This window comes from Trichoderma asperellum, chromosome 1 (genome assembly GCF_020647865.1).
Source record: "Trichoderma asperellum chromosome 1, complete sequence".
Taxonomy (NCBI): Eukaryota; Fungi; Ascomycota; class Sordariomycetes; order Hypocreales; family Hypocreaceae; genus Trichoderma; species Trichoderma asperellum.
This window is the reverse complement of record NC_089415.1, coordinates 2,298,404-2,324,541: the sequence shown is the minus strand read 5'-3', so window position 1 is coordinate 2,324,541 and position 26,138 is coordinate 2,298,404. Positions and strand designations below refer to the sequence as shown.

General features: G+C 49.4%; 8 protein-coding genes across 8 annotated transcripts; 3 read left to right on the top strand and 5 right to left on the bottom strand.

The window, feature by feature from the left end:
- Positions 1-257: 257 nt before the first annotated feature.
- TrAFT101_000724 (uncharacterized protein) lies at positions 258-508 on the bottom strand (the record flags this gene model as incomplete). The annotated part of the gene is made up of 2 exons (XM_066126134.1): positions 258-401; positions 464-508. 2 exons carry the CDS (start codon positions 506-508, stop codon positions 258-260), a joined length of 189 nt encoding a protein of 62 aa, XP_065982233.1.
- A 950-nt stretch (positions 509-1,458) lies between these two features.
- TrAFT101_000723 (uncharacterized protein) lies at positions 1,459-3,994 on the bottom strand. The gene is made up of 4 exons (XM_066126133.1): positions 3,429-3,994; positions 2,874-3,353; positions 2,397-2,818; positions 1,459-2,328 (listed from the first exon to the last, which is right to left on the bottom strand). The coding sequence occupies exons 1-4, from the start codon at positions 3,510-3,512 to the stop codon at positions 1,749-1,751; spliced, it is 1,566 nt and encodes a 521-aa protein (XP_065982232.1). The 5' UTR covers positions 3,513-3,994; the 3' UTR covers positions 1,459-1,748.
- A 418-nt stretch (positions 3,995-4,412) lies between these two features.
- Positions 4,413-5,721, bottom strand: TrAFT101_000722 (uncharacterized protein). The gene is made up of 2 exons (XM_066126132.1): positions 5,185-5,721; positions 4,413-5,136 (listed from the first exon to the last, which is right to left on the bottom strand). The coding sequence occupies exons 1-2, from the start codon at positions 5,656-5,658 to the stop codon at positions 4,555-4,557; spliced, it is 1,056 nt and encodes a 351-aa protein (XP_065982231.1). The 5' UTR covers positions 5,659-5,721; the 3' UTR covers positions 4,413-4,554.
- Positions 5,722-6,316: 595 nt separating this feature from the next.
- Positions 6,317-9,826, bottom strand: TrAFT101_000721 (uncharacterized protein). The gene is made up of 5 exons (XM_024903291.2): positions 9,671-9,826; positions 9,500-9,618; positions 8,319-9,434; positions 7,508-8,250; positions 6,317-7,434 (listed from the first exon to the last, which is right to left on the bottom strand). The coding sequence occupies exons 3-5, from the start codon at positions 9,426-9,428 to the stop codon at positions 6,861-6,863; spliced, it is 2,427 nt and encodes an 808-aa protein (XP_024764938.2). The 5' UTR covers positions 9,429-9,434; positions 9,500-9,618; positions 9,671-9,826; the 3' UTR covers positions 6,317-6,860.
- A 457-nt stretch (positions 9,827-10,283) lies between these two features.
- TrAFT101_000720 (uncharacterized protein) lies at positions 10,284-12,355 on the top strand. Its single transcript, XM_066126131.1, has 3 exons — positions 10,284-10,622; positions 10,695-10,902; positions 10,982-12,355. Exons 2-3 carry the CDS (start codon positions 10,880-10,882, stop codon positions 11,166-11,168), a joined length of 210 nt encoding a protein of 69 aa, XP_065982230.1. The 5' UTR covers positions 10,284-10,622; positions 10,695-10,879; the 3' UTR covers positions 11,169-12,355.
- A 5,749-nt stretch (positions 12,356-18,104) lies between these two features.
- TrAFT101_000719 (uncharacterized protein) lies at positions 18,105-20,192 on the top strand (the record flags this gene model as incomplete). The annotated part of the gene is made up of 1 exon (XM_066126130.1): positions 18,105-20,192. The coding sequence occupies one exon, from the start codon at positions 18,105-18,107 to the stop codon at positions 20,190-20,192; it is 2,088 nt and encodes a 695-aa protein (XP_065982229.1).
- An 875-nt stretch (positions 20,193-21,067) lies between these two features.
- Positions 21,068-22,896, top strand: TrAFT101_000718 (uncharacterized protein; the record flags this gene model as incomplete). Its single annotated transcript, XM_066126129.1, has 3 exons — positions 21,068-21,673; positions 21,746-22,447; positions 22,540-22,896. The coding sequence occupies one exon, from the start codon at positions 21,068-21,070 to the stop codon at positions 21,482-21,484; it is 417 nt and encodes a 138-aa protein (XP_065982228.1). The 3' UTR covers positions 21,485-21,673; positions 21,746-22,447; positions 22,540-22,896.
- TrAFT101_000717 (uncharacterized protein) lies at positions 22,627-24,888 on the bottom strand. Its single transcript, XM_024903288.2, has 3 exons — positions 24,393-24,888; positions 23,951-24,314; positions 22,627-23,871 (listed from the first exon to the last, which is right to left on the bottom strand). The coding sequence occupies exons 1-3, from the start codon at positions 24,800-24,802 to the stop codon at positions 23,251-23,253; spliced, it is 1,395 nt and encodes a 464-aa protein (XP_024764936.2). The 5' UTR covers positions 24,803-24,888; the 3' UTR covers positions 22,627-23,250.
- Positions 24,889-26,138: the final 1,250 nt, after the last annotated feature.

Genomic DNA, 26,138 nt, shown 5'->3' with positions numbered 1-26,138 from the left:
GTAGAGTTACAGAAAATTGAAAAGCACATCATCTCCTATTAACACAAATTGTATTGCCTCGCTAGGTTTTCTACTGAGTCGTGGGCTCTTTCTTAATACCAAGATTTCACCCCTCCCCAATTCACTTTCTCCTTACTGGTGCATCTGGGCATATCAGAAACATCAACCCTCATCGATTTTAGCAATGACCACCGCCTGAACCATATAAAGTCATATGATTCTGTGTTGGGGACCATGGCGGACGTCACTGGGATCGCTTAACCCTGCTTTACCAAACAGCTGCCATATTCTCTGAGACAATCAACCACGGAGTTGCCGTCATTAATACAGTGTGCCCTCTTGGCAGTGCACTCATTGAGAGCCTCTTCCCAGCTGCCCGTGTTGCCTCTTTCCACGACGGCCTAGGAAAATTATGTGAGTGAAATTGGTAGAGATATGAATTTTTAGCGCTTTTGTAACTTACGGCAGCAGCCAGGGGAATAATAGCCAGGAGGATTGAGAAACGCATCTTGGAGGATTGTATTGGTTGTGGTGGACGATTGCTGTTTTCTTCTTCTTCTTTTTGGTTTTGTGGAGGATTGCTCTTGTGGATGTAGATGTGGAGGGTAAAATAGGGAGGAAGAGAGATGCATTTATAAGGGAGATGTAAATGAGATTTGTGAGGATTATTAGGATATTGGTCCTGGTACAGAGTGCATGAGTGAGAGTGTTTGCTGGATGAGTATGTGTGAATAGAGGTCTGTGTGTATTGTGGAATAAAGAGTGCGTATTGAAATGACTACATTGTGGTTGAAGCGTTTACAAATGAGGCATGTTAGCTAGGCGCATTGTTATTGCTAACTAAATTTATAAACAACCCTGACCTTTTATAGGATAATCCAGTTTTAAGTTGCGTTATAGTACTTACATATATGCCATGTAGTGGAAGGCGAAATTGGTATTAAAATAGCTACAGATACTTTGTATGCAATAGAGTAGCTTTCGCACAGTACTATATTATATATACTATATATACAATCTAGCCATATACAGTACGTACAATACTGTGCTCGAATTGAACTTGGCAATATTAACGCTATAATTTTAGCATAACCAACTCTTCCGAGCGCCTTCTGACCTTGGCGATCGAGGACAACGGGAGTCTTGTTGGGAAAACTCTACGAATTGAAAACGAGGCTTTAAGGATGCAGTACTATGTCGGCACATGCCAAGACAACTACATCACAAGGGTTGTACAGTCATTAAGTAGGCTGACAGAATATTATGCGTCTAGACAGGACTCGGTACTTTTTAAGAATTGGGACAAGTCACATCAATCTGCGTACCTACGCTTCGTGGAACGGGAATTTGATGACTGTAACGACTCTGAAGACTCTGAAGACCTTGGTAGAGCAATAAAAGCGGCAAGGCTATTTAAGAAACAGAAAGTTACCAAACGGAGCGCTGGATCTTGTTCGCTCTATAATTTGAGTCTTGGATTTGGAAAATAGGATACGCGAAACTGTATCAGCATTATTGGGACAAGCGGCTAATGTCAAGTTATTATCAAGAATTAGAAGAGAATTTTGCCAAAGATGAATTACAACCACAGACAGATTTCTGAGATAGATTGAGATCCGCAGTAATATACACTTGTGGTCCCGATATCGACTCTGCGGCTTGCTGAGCAGTCCATAGTATAATATCTGTACCATTAACTGGTAACTTGCTGTAGCAGTCACGCCGTTTGTCCCTTGGCACGTAAACTCTCACCACAACTTGAAGCCGCCAGGCACCTTGCGCTGGAATACTCCGGTCGGGTCATACTTCTTACTGACTTTGCGGAGGTAGTCCAGGTTGTCCGTCCCGTAAGAAGCCAGCGGTGCCTGGTGCGGGCCTGCATAGTTTAGATACTCAAACTTCCGCAGCATCCCTTTTCGCTCGGCGACCGCCTTGATAGCCGCAAATGTGTCTCGGCCTTTCCGGTAGACGGAGTCGTTGGAGCTCGAGTTCGGCCAGAGGGCAGACACGAGAAGGACTGTTGGTGTCAGAGTCAGACCCATGGGCAAGTATATAGTGAGTGCATGTACAACAAGTACATGGCGCGAGAAGATTCCAGGGCGGAGCAACTTACTGACACCATTGCCATCCTCGGGTTCCAACCCGAGAACGTTTCCCCCAGTGGCGGCGGAATGCGAAAGCATCACAGATGGAAGGGGCTCGAAGGCAAAGCTCCATGTGACACCACCGGCGGGATTGAAGTCGTACAAGGATCCGTTTAGAGCATTGAAGATGCCCAGCATGGTCTCGCTCGAGGTCCCGAACGTTAGCGTGGCAAAGAGCCAGTTCCTATCCACCAAGGTCTGCATTAGATATATCCATCCTCTTCACATAGCTTGGGGCGATGTCTAACTTACAGCGGTGGAGTGGGATTCTCCGCAGCCAGCGCTGCCACGGCCGTGATCTCGGAAGTGTTGGAGATGCTTGGCACGGCCTCGAGGCCGCTGAACACCTCTGGGTGAAGCACGGGCTTCGTGTAGCTGGCGGAGCTGGTCACCGACCATGCCTTGGCTGCTGGGACGTACAGCAGGTCCGTCTGGAGGGACACGTAGGGGTCGAAGTTTGGCGAGGCGGCGATGTCGGTGAAAGCGTCGAACACGGCACCGATCTGGGATACGTCGTACGAAATTGTGTTGACCGACATGTTTCCCTGCGGAAACGCCGTCAGCGTATAGCGCGTGACGACGCCAAAGTTGTTTCCACCGCCCTTGAGCGCGCGATACAGGTCGGGGTAGCTGGTCCCAGAGACGGTCACGAGGGTGCCGTTTGCGAGGACGATCTGGTTGGCAAGTTAGAAAGCACAGCAAACAGGAGGAAGCAACAAGTGCACATACTTCGTACTCAACAACAGTATCGCACGCCCATCCAACGCGCGGCGAAAAATGCGAGATGCCACCGCCCAGGAGCAGCCCACCAACACCGACGCCGCCGTTCCTCCCACCAGCGGCAGCGAGATTGAAATCGCCCAGGTAGCCGTATACATCGTTCCAGACGGCGCCTGCCCCGACGGCGACCGAGGTCTTATCCTCGCTCAGCACCGTCGCGTTCAGAAACTTCATGTCGATGGTCACGCCGCCCTGGATGTTGGCAGAGCCGCCGGCTGGTGTGTGGCCGCCGCCCTTGACGGCGAACTGGCAGCCCGGCACCCGCGACGTGGTGAGGATCGTCACCGCCTTGCTAACATGCTGTGCGGAGCGTGGCCGGACGATGCAGGCGGGCACGAGGGACGACTCCTGGATGGAGAAGTAGTCGGTCTCGGCGAAGGGCGTGGTGGTGACGATGTCGTCGCCGAGAGCGGCGGCGAGACGAGCGCACTGGGGTTGGTCAGTATCGTGTGTTTTCAGGATGGAGAAGTGATGAGAGGCAGAGGGAGACGGGCTGGCACTTACGCATGTGTCGTATGAAGATGAAGCCGCCGATACGGCCGCAGCCGCCGCCAGTGCAGTGGCTGTGGACGATTGTGCGAGTCTCATGGTGGGTGACCGGCGTCGACGCTCTCTCTATGCGAGGCTCGTGCAAGGCTCGCGGCAAAGAAGCGCCATTCCTGCTGCCCTCTCATTCCTGCTCGCACACTTAGGTAGGCACATATATATACCCATCCACATGTCTATACGGAACTGCCTGCCGTGCCATGCTCGCCATCTCGTCACCGCCCTCGATCCTGCGGATGGACCAGGGACATTCATTCGGCCCGCGACGTGCGATTAGCCCGAAATGACTTCGGCCTCTCTCCCTCGTTTCGGTGGTCCGCGTGGAGTTGACGTCTGGCTAGCTCCGGGGAACCGCCACACGGTCGATGGTGTCTGTCGAGGCCCCGCTTCGGCCAGATGCTGCGCAGAACTGCAAGGAAGATGGTAAGATGGTTGTGAACCTGCCTGTCGTACTACTGCATGTACGTTGCTCTTGGTGTTTCCGCCGTCCTGCAGTGAACCCAGTTGCGCGCTCAGCAGAGCATGTCCCCTAGACTTGCTGCTGTATGAGCATATGGATGCTAATCCAAGGCCTGCTGCCTTCACTGGCTGCGCAACTACGGCTGAACTATTTTAGAGCTTCCATCTACCCCACCACCCCCCGCGGGGCCAGCTGCAGGGCCGACCACAGCGCCGGATATAGGACGGATGGGTGCAGCGGACAGGGGCAAGAATCGAGGCGAACTAATCGATCGTCATGGCTGTTGATGCCTTGATTGAGCTGTTTTTTATTTTATTATTTTTTCTGTTCCTTTTCCACGCAGGCAGTCGAGCATGGGCAGTGTGTTGGGAAAGTGCCTATAGTGTAGCCAAAAGCTAAAAGAAGCATCAATTGCACCAGTTTGGCGCTGTTGCTCAACGCGAATTTCTCAAGCTCTAGCATTGTGAGAAATTAGTTCAACTTACGTACTACAACACTGAACCAATAGCATATAAAACGTTCTCGGGGCCATTATGGGTCTGATTCATGTTTACGTATGGCAAACGGGATCAAAGTCACAAAGCCAGCGTTTTTATCCATAAGCACACGCATCTTCAAATACCATCACAGCCCTATTGCCACAGCTCTCGCCTCAATAGCTTGCCAAATCTTTTCATGCTTGGCCGATAGTTTATCCCATGCCTCATCCCGTGCCAGCCTTTCCCTTTCGGAAGGCTCCTCGGCTATTCCATCAAAATCAGGATAGTACCAAGCTTCCCAGAAGTCGCTCTCGTCCTGGATGATCCCGTGTTCCTCCTCAGCTCGCCACTCATCGAATTCGTTCAAGTCGAGACAGAATTCGGTATCCATGAGCCACCATTCATGCAAAGCAGTATCAATTCCATCTTCCAATTCAGAAAAGAAATCAAAATCAACCATGTTTGAAGAATTACGTCCATACTTCTTTACCACTACTACACAACCATCTATCGGGACCTTTGTACTCACGCAGTCGAAGAATAGTTGGTGAGCAACCCAGTCGAGAGGGGCCCTGGCTCCGAATTTTTGTGCGAAAAGCGTCAAGCATATACCGACTCCCCAAGGGTCACGCCATGCTTGTTGAGGTAGAAGAGCCGCAGCAACGCGCTTTCGCAATTTCGAGGTAGATACAATCTTATCGTCGTCGTCACCCGATATAATCTCGTCGTCGTCGTCACCCGATACAATCTCGTCGTCGTCGTCACCCGATACAATCTCGTCGTCACCCGCGAAAACATACTTTTCCCAGTCGAGCCCACGATCCATCAGGGTCTGCAAAGAGACCTTATGTAATACGTATTTGCCGGGTATTACCCATTCGAAAATGTACTCGTAACGGAATATACCTGGTGTTTCGGGTTCGCATTCCTCTGCCAAGTGTTGTGCCGCATGGAGTGAAGTGGGAGACTCATGTCCAGTGGCCGGGGCCTTGATGAAAGCGATCCAGATATCTTCTGGCGACTCGTCGTATGCATAGTATTTCTTGAAAGCGCGCTGGATGGTATCGATGATCCGGCTACTCACCGAGATCAAAGCTGTCGGCTCTCTATTGTGCCGGTTCGCATGTTTTAGAAACTCGCCGAGGAGCTCAGCGTGGGTTAATGCATTGCTTGTGGGTTTCTTGCCGGAGCTGAGTTTACCGGCGCTCCTTTCTGAGTATACCCGTGTGTAGATTGTACCTTCAGCCATCGGGACTCGATTTTCAAGTGTTGGCTCACTAATAGGCAATCCACTGCAGTGCCAAAGAAGAGAAATGAAAATGAAGGCTTCATGTTCGTTCACCTACCCCGCCACCACTCCTGGCTTCGTCGTGGCAGTGCTTACCAGTGCCTGCGGGGTGCAGATGTATACATGTACATGCATCCAACGGTATAATCATGTCCATGAATAACCGTCACTTTGCTACTAAAACTAAATTGCATCGGCGCCTCGAAGTAGCAGTGCTTCAGAATTCATGGGAGTGATGAGTTGTCGGCTTGTCAACTGTTTAGTATGTTTGATAAACTTGTAGCAGTATAAAAGGCGACAACCGCCTTGGCTCTCATAACAACCATTCTATGCATGCTCTAAAGCCTCGAGATCTATGACAAGACCTTTTTTTTTTTTTTTTTTTAAAAAAAAAAAAAAAAAAAAAAAAATTTCCATTAACACGGGTTGCCAAGTCATTAACCACATGCTGCTTGAGGATTGCAGCAGCCAGCTAAATGTGTTACGCGCCGACCACATACAGTTACCCAGACATTAAAGCTAAGCGCTGAGCAGTTTGAGGTGATTGGTGCATGTATATGCAGGGTCCTAAATGTAGCTCGTATAAACCCTTTATAATCGATCATACCTAGCTATACAACGCCAACAAAGCTATACCACTCAAAAGCTACCATTACTAAATTACACGGAAATAAGATTTCATGAGATACTAATATTAGGTACATGTATTTGTGCTGCATCGTCCACGCTCGACCGAAATGATCAACATCCGCTTGTTAAATATCAAGATATCAAGTCACAAACTGAATCCACTGAATCCGTCAAATATGGCACGCTGTAAAGATTCATACTCCACATTTCAATCAAAGAAATTGATGTGCCAGTGCTAGAAATAAACAAGTAAAAGAGAGTGTGTGGATACCTTAAAAGAGAAAACGAACAACGCCAATTGCTGTAATGACCATCTACCTTACCATCCCACATGCTTTTCCTTTTTCCCCTTCATTTTGTCCCTGAATTGCGATTCTTACAGTCTAGTGTACATCAAAGAGTAGATGGCATCCCAAATTCCATCTCCGTTTCCCCAATCAGAAATTATGTAGTCTATTTAGAGCAGTTTGTAGGGCTTTAGTGGCCCTTTTCCCTCACGCTGGATCTTACTAGGGGGCCAGTTCATTCACAGATCAATCACGGCGCGCTCCAAGAGCGTTAAAGCGAACCAGAACATGATAAAACCTCCTCTTCAGCTTCCAGCCATATGAGCTACAGAGCTGACTGCTCGCATCCCGCATGATTTGTTCTGTCGAGCACCCGGGATAAAAGACACCACAGTCGCCGATCGTAGCCGGGCCGCCAAACTCAAGCCATTTGTCGCTACTTGTGGGGAAGAATGGAAATACATCTGCTTGAAATGGATCGCCGCCGGACATGTCATTTTCTGAAGAGGGGCCATACTTGACAAATGCAAGAATGGCGAGATATGCTGTGAAGATGCGCAGGTAGTCGACCGGCGTTACGAGTGGATTCTCTCTGGTAACTCTGAATATCTGCCCTGCGTTATAGACATACAGCCGAGCGTGATACGGGGCGTTGGCGAATTCTTGAATAAGCCGTTGTTGCATTAAAGGCAATTCTGTGTGATAGCTACACGGCGGGGACGAAATGGCTGCGAGAGTGATGAACCTTATCGTGTACAAGATGCGAGTGCACAGACCAAAGTGGTCAGAATGGCGAATCACTTTCAGTCTGGATGATAAGCTATGGATTGTGTGATTAGCGAGGACCCAGACGAGATGGAATGTTCAGTTGACGAAAGCTGAGAGAAACTTACCTAAAATCATCGGCGTCCCTCGTGATGTTAATGGCGGCGGGCGACTGGTGATATATAGAGGCCGACTTGCCCAAAAAGCTGATACTCCAAAGCAGCTGCATCTGAATGCTTGAGAGAGAAGAGGTGAAATGTAAGTTGATTTCTAGAGCACTCGCAATTGTGATGGTCCGTTGATAAGGATCTAGAAGACCTCTGAGGAGTCTTTCCAAGATATGCGCGCAAAGACGCTTGGTCCATGAAGACACTGCGTGAGGAAGTTTGAGTCTATCCAACGCAAGGGTTATGACATTGGATACCAAAGGCCCTTGGAGACTCGAGTCACTCAAAAGGAGTTCGGCCCAGGCATACGCGTTGGGGGCATTATAAAGTGCATCCTCGCAGGGAAATACCTTGGGTAAATGTCCCAGCGCTATAGCACAAGGACGACCAGTGAGGAGCGCAAGGCTGCAGTCGTACTCGAACACCATCCAAGCCACCCTGAGTTTTTGCTCGTGGTCTGCCCACGCGCGCCACTCCTTGTGTACCACATCAGGATCCAAAGAAGGCCGAGGTAATATATTGCCTGGGTTCAAGGCATTGGGTCCCAGCAGATTCTGATGTTGCAGACCCTGAATCATGTAACTGCGAACTCTATCTGCATGATGATGGATTTGATCGTGGCTTGATCCAATCAAGTATGTTTGGTGGATACACAGAGCAGCTATATACTCCGTATCTCGGTATTGCGGAAAAGGAGCTTTGGTCTGTTAGGTGTTAGTAGGCGATGCGGTACTTGTAAGAGGGAGTTGAGCCACGCGATGAAACGACTAACCAGACTGTTTATTTCCGAGGTACATCGTTCACTGATGTAACTCGCCTGTCGTATGACCTCACAGTCCTTCGAAAAGATCGAGCCAACACAAGCCATTGCGCTGACCAGCGCCATAGGGTACTCGATGAAACTCCACGTAGAAAAATGAAAGACGGGCTGGTTCTGTTGCCAGTGGACAAAGTAGTTGGCGCAAAGCTGGTTGAGCAGATTCATCGCAGGGAGGTATATAGTCTGCTCTTCAACCGCTTCGTATCTACGTGGAACGCCACCTGCATCAAATAGAAGCCTTAGACTTTCCAGTGATACAGCTAGCACATCTCCTGGAGAATTGTAGCCACTGAGATGCATATCAACCGGCCTCTGCCAAAAATGATCGGTTAACGGGGAAAAATTGGAGTCTTCAAACCCAGCATTTTCAACGCAAGGTTCGCGTCGCTCGACGGGAGCTAGAAAGTCAATCCAACTGACATCACCTGTCTGGATGGCATCTGATTCTGGAATAGGCGGCATATGAGCAACATATTGAGGACTGAACACAGTAGCAGCCAAACACGGGAGAGAGTTGGAGGGCTGGGCAGGACTGGTAGGCGATTGTTCCTGAGATGTAGACGATCCGGAAGCCGAACCAGGGCTCCAAGACAGCTCTAGGCTTGGTAGCGTATAGCCCTCAGATGTATCACTCATAACGCTTGACTGATAGGGAGGTGTGCAGTCACATTCAATGCTGTGGCGGTGACAGCGCTGACACGTGCCGGGCAAATTCTCATCCACAAAAGCCTTGATGTTGCTAAGATGGAACTGTTCGTTGTGCCTTCTCAGACTGCGAGGCGATTCCACCCGGGTATTACATGTAGAACAAAAGAAGAAACAGCGCGTAGTAACGGCTGGAGTAGCAACATCTTTCCCAGTGCAGGCTTGATCAACAGTGGTCAACTTGGCTTTGGATGTGTTGCAGGCGACTGAGACAGCAATACGACCGGGATCATTGTCAATGTCGTGAATTTGGCGGTGGTGGTCCAAGTCTGCTGGACTGGCGTAGGCCTCAGAACACATTTCACAGCTGAAGATGGCAGCCATCTGAAGGGATGGCCGAGAAACGCAAGAAGTCATGTTTGCCTAGCATATCATATTAGCAGAGTTCATGAATGCTGGTAGGCATGCCGCAAATGTATCATAGGTACCTTTAGAAGTAAAATACAAAACACAGAAAGAATTGTTTGATGATTTGCCCTTATCCTACCATAGCGAGGCCGATGAGGCCAAGGGTAGTGCTAGAGAAGGCTGCGAATATGACTGGATGCTTTGGAGAGAATGAGAATAGAGCTGGTGTATAGGAAAATATAGGCACCTACTATAGGTACTTACTAACCAACATCAACCACTACTAGGTAGGTATGATGCCGAGTACCATCGCAGGTAGTACAGATCTTTGGTCCAAGGCTAATAATCAAAGCCGGTTCAATAAAGCGAAAGAGATACTGGTCCTACCTGCTCTCACGCAATGGTTCGAGAATCAGCAAAGGAGCAAGTATCCAAGCTGCCTTGATACGGCCTGCCATGTCTTTTATAGCCTTTTATCTGGCCAGCAAGCAGCCGATCAATGAGAAAACGCCTTATACTGGGACACAGGTAGTACTTAGTGGTATCATGATAGGAGGTAGTAGTACCAGCTAATGTAAGTAGGACTAGGGTCAACGTGCTGCCGCCTGCCGCCGCCTACTACCAGGCTGAGACAGTCGGTGCTCCCCAGCGCTACACGTCCTCCTCTCAACTGCGGCGTATTTGCCTTGGTCTTCAATCCTTCCTGCATTGCCGGCACGCCATCCAACAGTCATGCTATTCCAATTGGGCGAGAGGCCCTGATTCATCAACTGCACAGTAGCATACATGCTGCAAGCGTGCCCTATGCTGGGTCGGCGAGGAAATGGGTGCCCCCATGCACGTGGGCCACCAGAGGGCCTCGAAAAAAAAAAAAAAGAAGCAGCAGCAGCAGCAGCACCGCAACTCTCCCTCTCCCCCCCTCTCTCCCTCTTCTTCATTTCCTTGCATCACGTACATGGTCAGGGCCTGATGCACCTTGACAGCTCTTAGGCCTCCAGCCTCTTGCAGCAGCATTAGCTTGGCTGCCGGCAACTTTCATTTTGCGAGCCACACTGTTACACAGGCCCCACTAGCGTGCTGACCGGTCGACGTGATGGAGGGGGAGCAGCCGTAACAGCAGTCGAGAATACAACAAAAAGAAAGGGGAGAGGCTCCATCTAACAAAGTACGTGCCCTGGAAGGCCAGTGGTATTCCTTGTATCAGTGAGTGAACACCCGGAACTGCGGCTCTGATGCCTTGTCTTGCACCCTCGAATTGACTTGTATATGCGGTAGGCAAAAGAACCCCGGCTCTCTGCCCTGTTAGCCTGCCAAATCCGAGAGCTGAACATCAGAGCAAGGGACTGGAGTCAATAAAAGCTCCTCGTCCGCTGGATCCTTCACACATCTGTCTCTGCAGAGACGCTGTACCGGTGCTAAACCTCCGTGGTACAGACTACATATATGTACAATGAACTGCTATGGCACCATCGGCTAGGTACATGTATGTACAGCAGATAGAGTAGCCTCCATCCCAAGTTGCTGTACTTACGGCCAAGATCGCTAATGACATGAGAAATTAGAACTCTCAGTGTGAGTGCTGGTAACCCCCACGCAGGTCAAGGGATTCTAGGAAATAAGCCAAGCACCTGCCTTCAATTTAAGCCAGTCGCTTTATCTACAGTGTCTTGGCTTTCCACAGTTTATGAGGTTCTTGCCCCTACCGCTACACCCTACTGCCATCACGCCAGGGCCCAAAGGAAAAAGTGAGAAAAAGAAAAACGCCGTGGCGTGGTAACGGCCAGCTACAACCCCACATTCCGGCATTCATCTACCAAGATTTGTCTACAAAATACTTCCTGCACGCTGTTAGTTTTCTCTTTGACTTCAGAGCCACCGCCTTCTTGCGGCCCCTGGTTCATGGAGGGTATTTACCACCGGCCGCTCTGTCTAATGTCCACGGGTGAAAAGCAAGCAGATGAGATACGCGAGCCACAGCAATCACACCAGTGGTTCGACTTGAAAACTCCGGGCACGGAATGGCCTATCCTTCTCTAGTGAGAAGACAATGCTCAAACAGAGTACAGCCTGCCATAATCGTATGTATAATACGAAATAATCTTGGCCGATGTAATGGTACAGCTAGGATTATGCCCCGGTTTGGCTGATCACTGCTCCTTTTGAGCAAGCTACCTCTATGTGATATTGAACGGCACTATGATTTGGGAAGCGGCAAATCATTGCCAACCAGATATGTCTGATGCTGGCCGAAGACTGCATGTTCTTGTTACACAGGCCATGGGCACACATATGCCTCTTTACGATATACTGGTGATAAATCGGCACTAATCATTCCTTCTCTACGAGCCCCGCCGCAACTTTTATGCCCGTTATCATTGCGGAGAAACGCTTCATGGCCTGAGCTCGATCTCCTCTTTGATAAAGCTTCTTAGTATCGTGGGAGCAAAGCGATCTTGCTCTTTGTACTCTGTGCCCGGGCATAAATCTTACTGTGGCATTCATGGCGAGCTGCTAGACTACAGCTAGCTCTTCTCTGCCCAACAAAAGTCCGAAAAACATACATTGTGAGCACAGGTGGTTTTCAAGCACATTGGGCTCGAACAAAGATCGATCCAAGGATCTCGATGATAGACTGCCTGACAGGTGTGCCCTCCGCCCTCCACCCTCTCTACCCGACAACTTCGAACACGGCATCATGGCATCATGCTCGAACTATCACCCATTACTTCTCCACGTACTTTATACGAAAGTGTATACAGGTGCAGTATCCCTGAGCGGCCGACTTGGCTAAGAAGTTTCTTTTCTGGGGATGCACCCCTAACATTGGAACTATCAGTCTTAATTTAGACTGCAGTGCTTGAGAGCGAATTATAACTTGACCGTTTGGGTGGTGGAAGTCAATACCATGTACTTCTACGAAGTCGTTCAACCCCCCCTTACATCAGGTTTGTATTGCTTTTGCTAGAAATCCATAGGATATCGAATCAGAAGTCTTGCATACCAAATGTCTCCCTATGAGCATCACGCCCCATGCTTGATACTTGGTCCGAAATTGCGGATGCTTAAGAAGTCTGCCGATTGGTTCATGCTTGGTTGATCATGGGGCAGCAACACCGTGTTCGGATAATGTTTGATTCGCGCCGGATGAGCCTAAGATGGGAAATTTATTGAGATCAACAGTGGTTTATACAGAGAACAACATGGGTATGGGGTACAACACTCTGGACTTTCGCAAGGATTCATGGCTCTATGCCGGCGAATTGAGTGGAAGTGGAACAATGTTCTACTGCTACTAGCTCTACGTCCACGCCTCGTGTTGCCACAGGCGGAGATTTTCAACCGCTACAAGAGGAGTCTTTTGTAACGGTACATACCGCTATCCGCTCTTCTTCTTTTTTTTTTTTTTTTTTTTTTTTTTTTTTTTTTTTTTGTTCATGAGACGGGATGCTGAGGTATTGTTCATCGCATGCAATGAGCTACCTATCAAACCATCTCTATTTCCACTTTTCCACTCGTCGAGAAGCCATGAGAGTACACTCCAGGTTACTTGCTTGCAACGGCTTTAACAGTGCTCTCCATACTTCTAGTTATTTTGCATAAGGATTCCTAAACATCTGGATGGACCATGGTTTTTCCCTGAAAATACTAATACTACCAAATTTCCTTTTCATCAAATCGGATGCCCTTGGGCCACTCGACCAGGGACGCCAAGACAAATAGCAAAGGACTAAGACTGCAGTTGTGGTGCTCTACAATTCCAAAATCTGGCCTGTCTAAATATGAGAACCATTCTTTAAACAATTATGCAACGGCCACTGGCGAATGAGGTTTGCGTGAGGTGCTTCCATCTCTCAGCAGAAGCAAATAGCATAGATTCAAAGCCCTCTGGCCAAAGACATCTCTAGTCTTCTGAAAAGAGTTGGCAGAAAGCCACACCGGATTTTGCGTAATCGATTACCGCTACTTGGATTTTGAAGCAGCCAACAGGACCCATCAGAAAATCAGGCGACAAATCAGCAAAGACAATCAGAGAGGAGAACAATGAAAGCTCAACGTACTTACATCACAGCTTGGGTCAAACTTGATGCTCCCTGCAGCTCCTCCAACTCCCCACCCTCCCCCCCGCCCCGTCAGTCATGTTCCAAGCATTCACAATGTCTCAGACACTGCTAGTGGGCAGCTGGTCCGGATACAGGTGCTTGGGCATGGGCATCAGAGCTGGGCACCGGGACACATTCAGCCAGAGCCTTGCGTTTCTCTGCGTCTCTGTCTCTCTTTTTCGGTGAGCAAGGATGTACGCCACAGCCGAAACCCATCACACTCAACTCCAAAAGTCAGACAGTTATCAAGCAGTGGGCGTAGTGCTGCTCGGCTTTATTATAGGGAAATTTGCTTGAGCAGTCCCAAAGCTCCTCAGCTTGAGAGACAAAGTTGTTGTTTTTTTTTTTTTTTTTTTTTTTTTTTTTTTTTTTTTTTGACAGTATAAGTGGGTGAGGCTCTAACGGGAGTGACGTGATGAGACAAGACGCGCTTCCAAGCGGCTGGCACGAGTACCAGTAGTCCTACTATTACTACTGGTACTACATAAATTAGCGAGGATACCCCAGTTAGTGAGATGTCGTTGGACAAGAATAGAAATGCTCCGTACGCAAGGCATCTTTTTGCCTCTGGCCCGGAAACGTGGCACCCCGAAGCGCCTCCACGGAGCAATGTGGGATGCGATTGGTCTGACACGAAATCTCCGTTCAAAGCCGCTTTACTGTATGTGTTTGTACGGCAAGCAGAAGATCAGCATGAGACATGTTGATTACGTTGAAAAGGGGAAGGAGAACTCAAGACAGCAAACGGCACTACAGAAGCAGAATGTTCACTATGCTATCCAGCGGCGTACTACCTACCACAGCTATGTAGTGCTACGGCGATTCCGTTTGGGTTAAGCACCATACAAAAAGAAAGAGAAGGATAGGGATAGAAAGAAAAGGCCTACAACGACAGGTGCCATCCAAGAAGGGTAGATCGGTGCTGGGTTCCTTGTCCACTACCGTCGTGGGATTGAGAAACCATCAGCATCCATCTTCTAAGAGTCCAACGAACCACAGGCACGGATAGCTACAGCAAACGAGTGCAGTAGATATTTTGCCATACGCGAACTAACACTCGGGAAGAGCGCTCGAACGGCCGATGGCAGTATTTTTCCCTCGGAGAGAGTGGACAGGGGCTACGGCTTAATCACCAGCCCCAACGACGCCGCTAGAGGCCACCAGGCGTAGTGTACGAGGTAGCAAGATACTCTGCGATGGCCGAAATGCGAATCGATCTCAGCATCCTTGTCTATTCACAGCCATCGGCATGGGGGTTACGGAGCGCTGGGATGATAGACGCGGCCATGATAGAGACACGCCACGGCGCCAGCACAACAGTGGGCACAATACAGACAGAGTACAGATTGATACCCATGGCAAAAAAAAAAAATGATGAAGTATACAAATTATTGATTGATGAGAGGAGGCGCATGCAGTGGACGAATGAATGCTGCAGCTGCTATCGCCGGAGTGACCGGTCAGCTGTTCTCACATGTAGGTTTAGTACTTGCTCTTATTCCCGCCGCTGGAAGCTGGGCGCTAAGCAAGCAAGCAGATGGATTGCCTTGTTGTTCCTAGCAGGACTCTGGAGTGTCAAGTACCTACTACTACATGGAGCGCTGTTCGTACCTACCACTCTGCACATGCAGCAAATGATGGCAGGAAAAGCAGGCTGGCGCTCATCAGATGTCACGTCGCGTCAGAAGTGCTTGGGGATGGTCGCCTGGTATCCCCGGCCGCAACGCCAATTGTTTGCAGGGCCTGAATTGTCCAGACAGCCAATGCAGCCCGGCTACTAACTAAGTACTAGGTAGCTCTGCAGACTGTTGTACAGTGCATGGTGCTGCAGCTCGCGGCTTAATGGCTGGATTACAACGTTTGTCACGAGCACGGAGCAGTACTGCTGCTACAGAGGTATCCGATGCTTGACCTGATCAGCAAGGGGCAGCGACCATGGATCTCGAGAAGTTTGCATCATTTAATGTCTTTTCCCCCGATGGTGTCTCGAGGCAAAAGACCTCCATGTCATACTCGTCGATATTGGACAAGGGAGGAGGCGAGCTACGAGGCAAAGGTGGCCGACCTATTGCTTGGCCAAAAGCACCTTGCCAGTGTACCTACTCGGGTATATGTAAGGAGGCATGTCCATGCTTTTGCGTTTCTTCCTTCTCTTCCTTCTTTTTCGTCGCACACCGCCACCACAGCGCAGCTACCTAGTTAGTGTACGCAGCAACATGGTGTGCCAGCACATCGGCGCATGCAGCTTTATTTAATGGTGACACTAGCGCAGAGAAGACCACCACAGCTGTTGGGCGTGCACGGGGGGAATGTTACACAAACGGGAAAAGAGCAAGGGGAAGGGGGAAAAGAAAGAAAGAAAAAAAGAAATAAAGAAAAAGGCTGAGGGCAGCCTGAGGGCAGCCTGTTGAAAGACGGTGAGATGAGGTGGTGTGATCTTATGTGTGGTGGTGATGGGCTCAAGTCTCGGCCGAGAGGAAATCACCAAGCTTGAAGACCCCCCTCTCTCTCTACATTGTAGGTATCTCTTCTGGCATCGACCAACGAGTACCCAGGCCGGCAATTTCACATCCACATACTATCAATCCATAACTCGCCACGCTGTGTGCACATGAGGTACAAGGAGCTCAATGGGCCGCTGAGCTCTCTCATTGCTCTGCTCGGTACCTGAATCTAGAGAAGCAGCGGGCCGAAAAAGTAGTTCTACTGCTAGAGCTTATTATTGCTGTGCCTATGAACATGCGGCTAGCGTTGGTGGGGGTTCTAAAACGAGGCTGAACCCTGATCACTACTGATTTAGTGAGAGGGGCTAGAGAAAAAAGAAAAAAGAAAAAAATGGGAAGAAAGAAGCCCAAGGGGTCAAGTGTGTCATATCAGCTATCAGTTACTGGATACGCCAATGGAGCGCTAAACTTGACGTGGGAGGAGAGTGGAAGAAAAGACGGAGAGTAGGAGAGTAGGAGAGGAGGAAGAAGAGGGAGATGGAGATGGAGAGATGGTATCATGAGTCTGATTGGCTGTGATGCTGATGCAATGGGAGAGGCGCTCATATTACTAGCATATGATGCATTCGAGCTGCACTGGACAAAACCATCGCATCACAGCAGCACTGATGCTAAAAACCTCCAATAGCTGCGCTGAGCGGCTCTGAGCGGCTCAATATTGATTCAAACGCCCATATCGATACCTGGTCCTGACTAACAGCGCTAGCACCTACTAGGTACCTACCTTGGTGCTAAGCGGGAGCTGTGTATTGGTTTCCTCCTCTCACCATCAACTTTCGCTTCCACTCTTCAACTCTCGCCTCTGTTTCTGCTTCCTTTTTCCCCTTCTGCCATCAGCTTACTAGCCGCACTCCTCTGCGCCGCAACCGCGGGCTAAACCGGCGTTTTATTTTCTCTTCTTTGTGCTCTTTTTTAAATTGCGCAGCGTCTTGCGTGTCGCCGGCCGCACCCCGTATTGCGACCTCTCTCACGTTAAAACTGGGGGAGTCATTAGACCCGGTCTGTCGCGTAAAACCACCCGGCATCGAGACCAACGAGCTCCCTGCATTGGTAGTCCTGGTTGCGCCGCCCCATGGAGCTGTCTGGTTCTTCTTTATACCGCTCTGGGCGACATTAGACACTGGGCATCAGACTCTGCGCGGCCAGCATACCATACAGTAGTTGGTGTCTCGGAATCCAGCCAGCCACCGGCCGCTTAAACTTACTCTCAGATCGAAACCACTTGGTCACAGTCTCTCGCACGGCGCATGATATAAGAATGCCTCGTCCGCCGGCATTGGTTGACTGAAATCCTTTCTTTGCTTGAATGCACCAGTGTCCTCTTTCTGTATTTCTATTCCTACTGCCTAGCATCCATCTATCAAAAAAGAAAAAGAAAAAAAGAAAAAACTCTGTTCCTACATCTCTCTGCCCATCCACAGCCTATGTGCCTTGGCCCTTTTCACCAGCAAGCAGCTGACTAAGGCTTGATCCATTCTTCCGCGCGTCGATCCACGAAACAGAAATCTGGGGCTTGCAGACAGACTCTCAGCCAACCACCGCCGGTTGAGCTCCCAACAACTTACAAGGCTGCATTTAACCTCTACTTCTAACTCTATCTCAGCCTCTGCCCACGGATATACCTATATACCTACCTATCGGCTCGCCTGCTTGCCTTTTCGGTTGCCTTGCTTCTCTCACAGTCTGCACCTTTTGATGCGCCTCTGCGTATATCATCTGCGTCATCGGCATATCTGCCATCCTCATCAGATTCTCGCCACATCTCTCTACTAAGCGCTCTCGCTCATTCGACTATCCCGCAGAAAGTGCTTTACGTGCTTGAGCACCTTGCACGCTTGGAAATTTCATAGTCTCGAACGCCTTCTGCAACAAGTACGTATCATACTGGCTCGCACTCACTCGCGCAAAAGACCTTGGATGACAACGTTTAGTCGCTGACTACTGCTGGCTTGTTCCTCGCAGATTTTTATATTCCTCTTCAAATTATCTGCTTCATTGTATCACCAACCATTCTCCATTTCATATCAAACCTCAGAAATCGCCCCCATCGCATCAGCCGTCGCACAGACGCCGCTATCAGCATGAGTGGTGACGAGAATCGTGACCGATTCGCATGCTGGGGCGGATACTGGCCTGGTATGGGCGCTGAAATGAGCACTGATGCAGGCACCGGCACTTCAGCAACCGCTCAGTATTCGCCTCCACCAATGCCAGTGTCGGTTTCATCGAGATCAGTGCCTGGTGCAGCCTCCGAGGGCACAAGATCATATGCTGCGTCTACTGCGCCTAGCCGCACAATCAAGCAAGAAGATGATGACCAGCCTTCTCCTATCCCTAACTCTAGCGGCACAAACTGTGATATTTGCCTCGGCTTGACTCGTTGTCAATGCCCTCCGTCAAATTGCCCCTGCCCCTATTGCGCTCAAGGAGAGCCAGAAAAGTGCATTGAGGCAGTCGTAACTTCCCACCGAGCTAATGTCGCCGCCGCTTTACAAAACGAGCACCTTTATATTCGGCAAAGTCTATTGAGAATAGAAAGTCTTGTTATTGAAAGCCACCAGTTCATACAAGACCATGAACGCCAATTATGGAAACTTGAACGAGACGCCAAGGACTACGAAATCGCAAACCTGAGACGGCATGCCGAACAAGTAGAGCAAGAAAATCGGCGACTCAACATCAGGATAAGCTCTTTGCAAGAGCAACACAGTCAGCCACGATCAACCTTTTATCACACCGGTCTGTCAGTCAATGAGCCGCCACCAGTCGTTCATCATGCCAGTCTTCCTGACAATTTATCTCTGCTCAATAGCGGCATTCCTCGGGGCATTCCTCGGTCCCTTTCTGACCAGCCAGCTGGCAGATCTTCAAGCGAGGTCGGCATCTACGATTTACCCCCGAGCCTGTCTGGTGAATATATGCCAATGTCTCCTGAGATTGGACATTTCGACCTTTTTTCATCACAAGGATTGGCACAAAACACTGCTCGCGCAGCCAGCCCGGAATATTCGCCCCCTTCGCCTACTTTAATGATGAAGAGCTTCCACTCAGATTCAAGCAGGAGCCCCAAGAGGCCAGCTTCGGTCATTGACGACGGCGAAGCTCATCTAGGGATTGAAGCCGTGGCGTCCAGAGCAAGCGCCCCTCAGGGCTCTATTTCGGCGCCAGCTCCTCAGCAAGAAGCTTGGTCACCTCCCAACAAGAGGCAACGTAGCATGTCCTATGATTATTACGTCGTCACCGGTGTCAATTCAGAGCCAGGAGCAAATGAAGAGGAGTTGCAACGGCTGACCATGCATGCTGGACACACTCCCAATCGTTCAATCTCTTCTCCGTCCGCCGCCGCCGCGGCTACTGCTCCCGCTGGGCCCAGCAGAGGTGATACAACGCCGACCGCCTCGTCTTTTCTCGGCGTCGAGGGCAATGCCAATACTAGGGCCAACACTACTTCCAACAAGCGCATAAAGACGCAGCTTGAACTAGAAGCTAAAGCCGAGGTCGAGGCAGGGGTCGAAACAGAGGAGACCAATACAGCAGAGATATATTCTTTCTATAAGAGCGTCATGGGAAATTCGCCACCGCTACCACAACGAAGCAGGCGTATGACCATCCCAGAGGCTATAGAGGGTTTTCGATCGCAAATCGACGAGACATTCAGGCGTCAAAGCCAACTCAATGGCGAGGGTTGTACCCCTCCCACAAACTCTGGCTCTTCCGTCGTCGGTTCTCCTGCCTCACAGCGAGCTCTCCTTGACGCCGTGGATGATAATCCTCTCACTGGCCCGTTGATGATCAGGAATATTCCCGCGCAAGATGAACTTTTCCTGGAAGTATTGAATGAAAAGCTAGGGCCCATTAGCCAAGGCCAAGATGCTCTCCCCAAAGTTGTGCAGGATCTTAAGCTGAATCCTGTTCCTGACGATACGGCGAGATTAGAGGCTCAGTCAGATTCTGGCGAGGAAGCCGACGGCGTTTTGATAAGGAGGGAGCCCGAATTCTTACCCAGACAATTGGGGCCAGAGCATGTTGGCGAGGACGAGGATGCCCCCGTGGAAGTCGAGCGGCCCGTTAGAAGAGAAGATTACGACTCGGACAGCGACTCGGGGCCTGAAGTTACCCTCAAGCTTAGACATACCAGCAATTTTGGGGCTCCCTTTGGAAGAATTTGACGGAGATCGCTCTCCAAGAGAAGCTACTGAAATTCAGCAGACTAGGCTGCCTATGCCACGGAGTCTACACCTTCTTGGGGAGCGGCTTTAGCTGCCAATTTATCACGCCAGTCTCTATTTGTTGATTCCCATTAGCGTTAGTGCCATGGAGCGATTTCCTTTTGGCCTTTTGTACATCGCTTATTTCCTTTTCTCTCCTCCTTTTTCGAGACATTTTTTACATTTGGGGAGGATAATATTCCACAGAGGCAAGAGTACGGCCGAAGCTTGGCATTTCTCGACCTCAAATTGGGTTACTGCCTTTGAGAAAGACGGGGATAAAGCGTGAATTTTGGTAAGTTAGCTGGTTATTATTTGACGGTATAAGAATTGGGCTCTAATTAATCATAGTAAAGGGTTTTGGGCTTGGAATACTTGTGGGGGGAAAATTATGCACACTAAGGAAGGCATGGGGCAGGAAATAATGGGTATTTTCTTTTATATATGAGATTTCCTTTGCCTTTTTTTTTTCTTGTTTTCTCTCTTGATTCTTGTTTCTATCTAGCTACTGTTTTCCTACGTCAAGTTTTTCTAATCTATACGCTTCCTATGTAAGGACAAGCTGTCGGTGATATTTTGTGCAGTCACATGTATTTACTACCTACCTACTTGTGTACATGCAGTTACGTGTGAAGTGCCGGATGGTCTCAGTCGGTCTATGCAGGGAACATGATGGATATAAGGTAGTGAAAACCGTCAATGACGCATCTTTCCCAGCACTGGCAAATTAGTCAAGGCTTTTGTATGTCTGTTCCGTTGGACCGGCCCATTCAGTTCGCCCATCAGCCCGCCTTTTCTGAGCTGGCCTTCATGTTTCGAATTGGTCTTAAGCAGGGATGGCGAAATACGGGGACACTGCTGCTTGTCTTGACCTGAAAGAAACCAAGCCAAGATGGTGCGTGGCAAAGAAGAAGAAATCATGCCAGGAAAAAAAGAAGAAGGGAGAAAGGAAAAGCAAAATGACAGTGCTTGGCGCGTTGTGGGCATCAGGTGAATTACAGCGTGACCTTTTGTGTGGCATTTCCACTCTTTTTTTTTTTTTTTTTTTTTTTTTTTCCTTTTCTCCTTTGCTTTTTTCTCAGCCGCAGCAAACTATTCCACTTACACGCACATCACGCACCGACTTTTGTTTTCCCCCCCTCACCTATCCAACAGAGACAGCGTCGGTCCACTTTACACCGGAAAAACAAAGTTTACTTTTCTACAAGGTTGATCATCGAACTGATCAGATCATCATCTCGATGAAAAATTAATCGTTCGGTTGCAGATAGTCGTGCTGCTAATGCAGGCTGGGGGGGCTGGGACGGGCCGGGAGAAGAAAAGGAAGCATCGTGAGCTACGGCAGTAACAAAAATAGGATCCAGTCAAATTGGCACGAGCGGCTCATAGCAACACGGAGAACTCCTACTAGTGCTACTTCGAGATACTACTACTAGTAGTAGGTGCTGCAAGTCTTGGAGCAATATCCTGCTCTCTCTCCGCCATGGTTTATGATGTGTCTCTAACTAAAACAGGATTGCAATGCTCTCTGTCGGCCTATGAGAGATGCGAGAAGCTCGTATTTAAATCTCATTTCGGACCATGGCTGAAAGAGACAACAAAAGAAAAAGAAAAGAGAGAGAACAATGCTAAATAATGCTAATACTAGAACTTACCAGCATCTTTTCAGTATAAACGATCCGAATAAGCGTACTTTCAAGGAGTAGGGCACATTGGTGCCCAACGCCCGGCCCTTGCATGACACCCCCTCTAGTTTTTCAGCCCAGCAGGGGATGGGTATCGACACTGCGCCTTTGTCATTGGGTCGTCCAACAAATGGTAGGGCAAAGACTTTTTTTTGATCAAGGGCGTGCCTCGACGTGTACCTATGTAAGGGAGAGAGATCTTTTGGTGGCGGCTTTGGCTTTGCGGGTAGGAGATAGCAGCTAGTACCTGGCATTATCCGATCCGCAAAGCTGGGCCATGATATCGGTATCGGGCGGGTGGAAGGCCGTATTGATGATGCTTGTCAGAATGCTGTTGATGAAACAAGAGAAGAAAGTCTCCGAGACTGGTGTTCTAACTAGCACCTGTTTGCTCATATACCTATACGCAAACTTGATTTTTATTTGTCCTCCCGGTCTGCGAGCAACAGCCTGTATGTCGCAAACCCAGCACTTCTTGCTTCTTGAGGGGCCACATCATCTCTTCATTGGGCAGATTAGAGACTATCGTGGGTCAGTCCTCCAGATTTTGCTCCAGATTTTGCTTTTTTACCAATCAGCAGATTGTAATGTGGCGATTGGTTTGCACAGCTGAGGTCGAATAGAGCTTTTGCGACAAAAACGCTTGGACGCCACACGATGAGCGAGGTCATTCATCTATAATGAGGGCAACTGAGACACCAATCAGCACGGCGGGGTTCGAGCAAGCGAGCGCGGGCTTTGGATACTTGCACAATTTTCTTGTTTTTTTGCCTCATAGTATTTGCTTGCTGTCTTTTCTTTTTTTTTCGGACCCCCTTGGATGCGTCATATCCAGCTGCTGAGGTTGGGCTGGAAAAGCCGGGGGTCAGAGTACGTGCCGTGCATAGGATCCTAGTCTAGCTTCTCAGCAGGGGAGCAATAGCGTGGGAGTAGTACCAGAAGAAACAGAGATGTCATATTGTGGTTAGCCAAAAGTGTGCCTAGGCGTGCTCAGCTTCTAACCTAGGTCGCCATTCTCTGGCAGGTGAGTGATGTAGGACAGATGGAAATGAAAGGGAGAAAAAGCAAACGACAAACTCCTTTTGATCCTCCAGAATATCCTTATCCATATCCGTATGCGCTAATATGCTCTATGCAATCTACCATTACCCTGTGTATCCAATAAATGCCCAATAGATGCCTACCCAAAATAATGTATACATGATGGAAAACTGATGTACTCGTCAGAGGAAGAGAGGTGGCAACCCTTCATGATCCCGTGAGTTTTTTTTTGTGAGTGCCCGTTGGAGAGAATCCAACGGCGTTGATAGCTGTTTAAAGTAATTTCCCAGCCCCTAGTATATCTGGTTCACGGGGGTGAGATATACCGAGGGGGGCCATCGCTGAGATGGTTGGTCGTGATGCTCATCTTCAAATTTGCGCTTCTGTCCGCCATTTTGATTGGCGCATGTTTGTTCGGTGGTTCCTTTGTCCATTGCTAGTTGAGCCATGGCGGCATGGTCAATGTTTGGCTGAACCATGGCTGTCTGTGTAATGGCTGCTGGCGGCGCTGCTAATGTTGCCACCATATTTTGTGTCATATTTTGTGCCATGGCCTCTTGTGCCATGACCCCATGCTCAAGTTCTACCATGGATTCTGTAGCGACATTATGCGCCACTGTTTGCCACACGGCTGTTTCCGATGCTGTTGCTTCTGCTGCCGCCGTTGCCCCTGCGTTTCCTGGCAGCATCAGCTCCAGTAGCCGGGCTCGGAGGGTAGCCAGCGGGTAGTAGTTGACTTTGGTGATGCGGATATCGATATAGGGGGTCTCTGGCGGTGCGATTTTGGGCTGTTCAAACATGTCAAGAAGCGTGGATGGGATATCGGCCTGATAGAGGTACAGCCAGCCCCAGTATGCCTCTTCACGCTTTTCTTTGCATCGGCCTCTGGAATTGAATGTATGAACAACTTGACACTAGCCGTTGAAAGAGAGAAAACGAGGTTAGCAGAAGGTATCTCGAAACGGCCATGTAAATCATAGTTTGGTAACATACAAAGAGCTTCCCCGTTCTAGCCTCTTCTGTGGATTCAATCTCGTGCAGATATCTCCGCTTCTTCTGCGCCAGTCCGATGAGGAGTGCAGTGATGAATGGGTCGTGCAACGGAATTGGTGGCGTGAGCTTCTTCCACTTCTTCTGGTAGAGACAGCACATGGGACGATTCCAGTAACACCATTGCTTGCATCGAGATAGGCCCAGGTACTCTTTTCGCAGCTCAACAATGCGGCCTTGGTCAACAAGAGCTGCAACGGGAAGTTTATGTACTTTGTGTCCTTTGATAGAATCTTTAAGGTAGAATGCCATGCAGTGCAGGCTTTTGACAATGGAGTCGCCAACAGCGAGTCTGAGAGGCTCTTCGCTAGAAAGAACAATTCATCTTGGTTAGGTATAATTACAATTGACAACCGGAATCTTGCAGTGAGGAGAAATGACAAACTAGATGACTAGAGGGCACGCATCAGTCGTGATGAGCAACCAAATACCCTGCTCGCGCATGACAGGCTTATAGTAAAAGTCAAAAAAGTCTTTCAAGTGTCGAGTGCCAGAACGCTCTTCAGAGTATTCTCCCTCTGTGCCTTCTGCAGACGCGGAGGTCGTTGGCTCGGGAAAAGGCCCGGTGAAGGAGAAATGCAGAAGCTCGACATGGCGGCCAGTCCATCGAACTGGACTTACAAAGAGTTCTTCTCTGCAGTGGCGGCGCGTGATTCCAAAGAGAGATAAGGGAGATTCAGGTTCGGGCCGGGTATTAGAAGCAGTAGAAGCAGTAGAAGAAGATGTCGAGCTGGTCTCAGTGGTGGTCGCCGTAGGGGAAGAAGAGATGGCGGGAGAGGGACTAATGGGCGCCATGGCTGCGCGTGCGGCAGCGGAGGCGATGTGAAAATGCGATGCACAATGGAAAAAATAGATTTGTTTCTTGTGTCTTGTTTTACAGAAGAAGAAGAAGAAGAAGAAGAAGAAGAAGAGTAAATGGGAGATGATGGAGAGAAAAGACAAACAAGGGGAAGGAGAGGATGAGGACGAAGAGAATGGAGTATAAGTTACTACCAGGTGGTATAAGTGAAGGGGGAGCAGGTACCAAGTTCCTTGGTAGCTGAGCACCTTGGCAGTGCTAAGGCACCTACTGTAAATAGGTAACGTACCTGGGCAGGTACCTGGATGCACGTACTGCTCTGGGACCTGCCTGTCGTCTCCATATACTAACCTACCTGACTTAGTACCTGCTATTCGGCATCTTGATATCACGAGCTAGTATATACACGGTTTAGATGCGTCGAGGCAGTGGCAGCGGTACTTGATACATGTGCCACCACTCCATGCTGGTGCCGGTCCCAGTGATACGGCTACCCGCTGCCAGATTCTGTCATCCAGCCAGTTCCAACCCCATGCAATGCAACGCACCCGCACCGCACTAAAACAGGCCGCTGTCTGTCCCACCAATCCTGTTGGCGCTAAGATCAAAGTCCCAGCCGCAGCTGCTGCTCCCCGCCCGCCAGATCGCCGCACCGCAGACCTGGAGCTAGAGCTAGTGCTAGTGCCCCCGTAGCCGGTGCCTGAAGACCCTGTAACTGTAACTGTAATTGCAAACGCTCTGTGTGAGACGGACTGGATATGCCCGTCACCCGCCTCTCTCTCTCTCTCTCTCTTTGCTTTGCCTGGTCTTTGTCCTCGTCTCGCTTCCACCTCGCCTCCAACTATTGCTTTGCCGCAGGTTGAAATGGGGAACATGTTTGCCAACACCCGGAATTGCTCGGTTATTTATTTATAGTACTGCTAGTAAGGTGTCATACAGTTAGTGCTTCTATTACTGCTGCTACTGCTGCTCCTGCTGTTGAGGTACCTCAAGATGCCCCGAGATGCGGGTAGGAGCATCAAGCCCCCTGGGGCCGATCTGGCTGGCCAGAGACAGTAGCCCGCATGGACCACCGATTAGAGTCCGCTGTCAAGCAGCTACTACTGCATCCTACTGCGCAGTGCCATCATCAACTGATACATTGTATTACATGGCATGAGTAGGTATAGTACATACTAGGCAGTGGGCGATATCGGTGTGAGTGCACACTTGACTTATACATGTCTCACATGACTGATCCCACATGCATGTTCACACGTCTTCGCAGACATGGGGTACAGCATAGTTGCATGCCCTGCCTGAGATAGGAACAAGTTTCCTATGCTCCAGCCA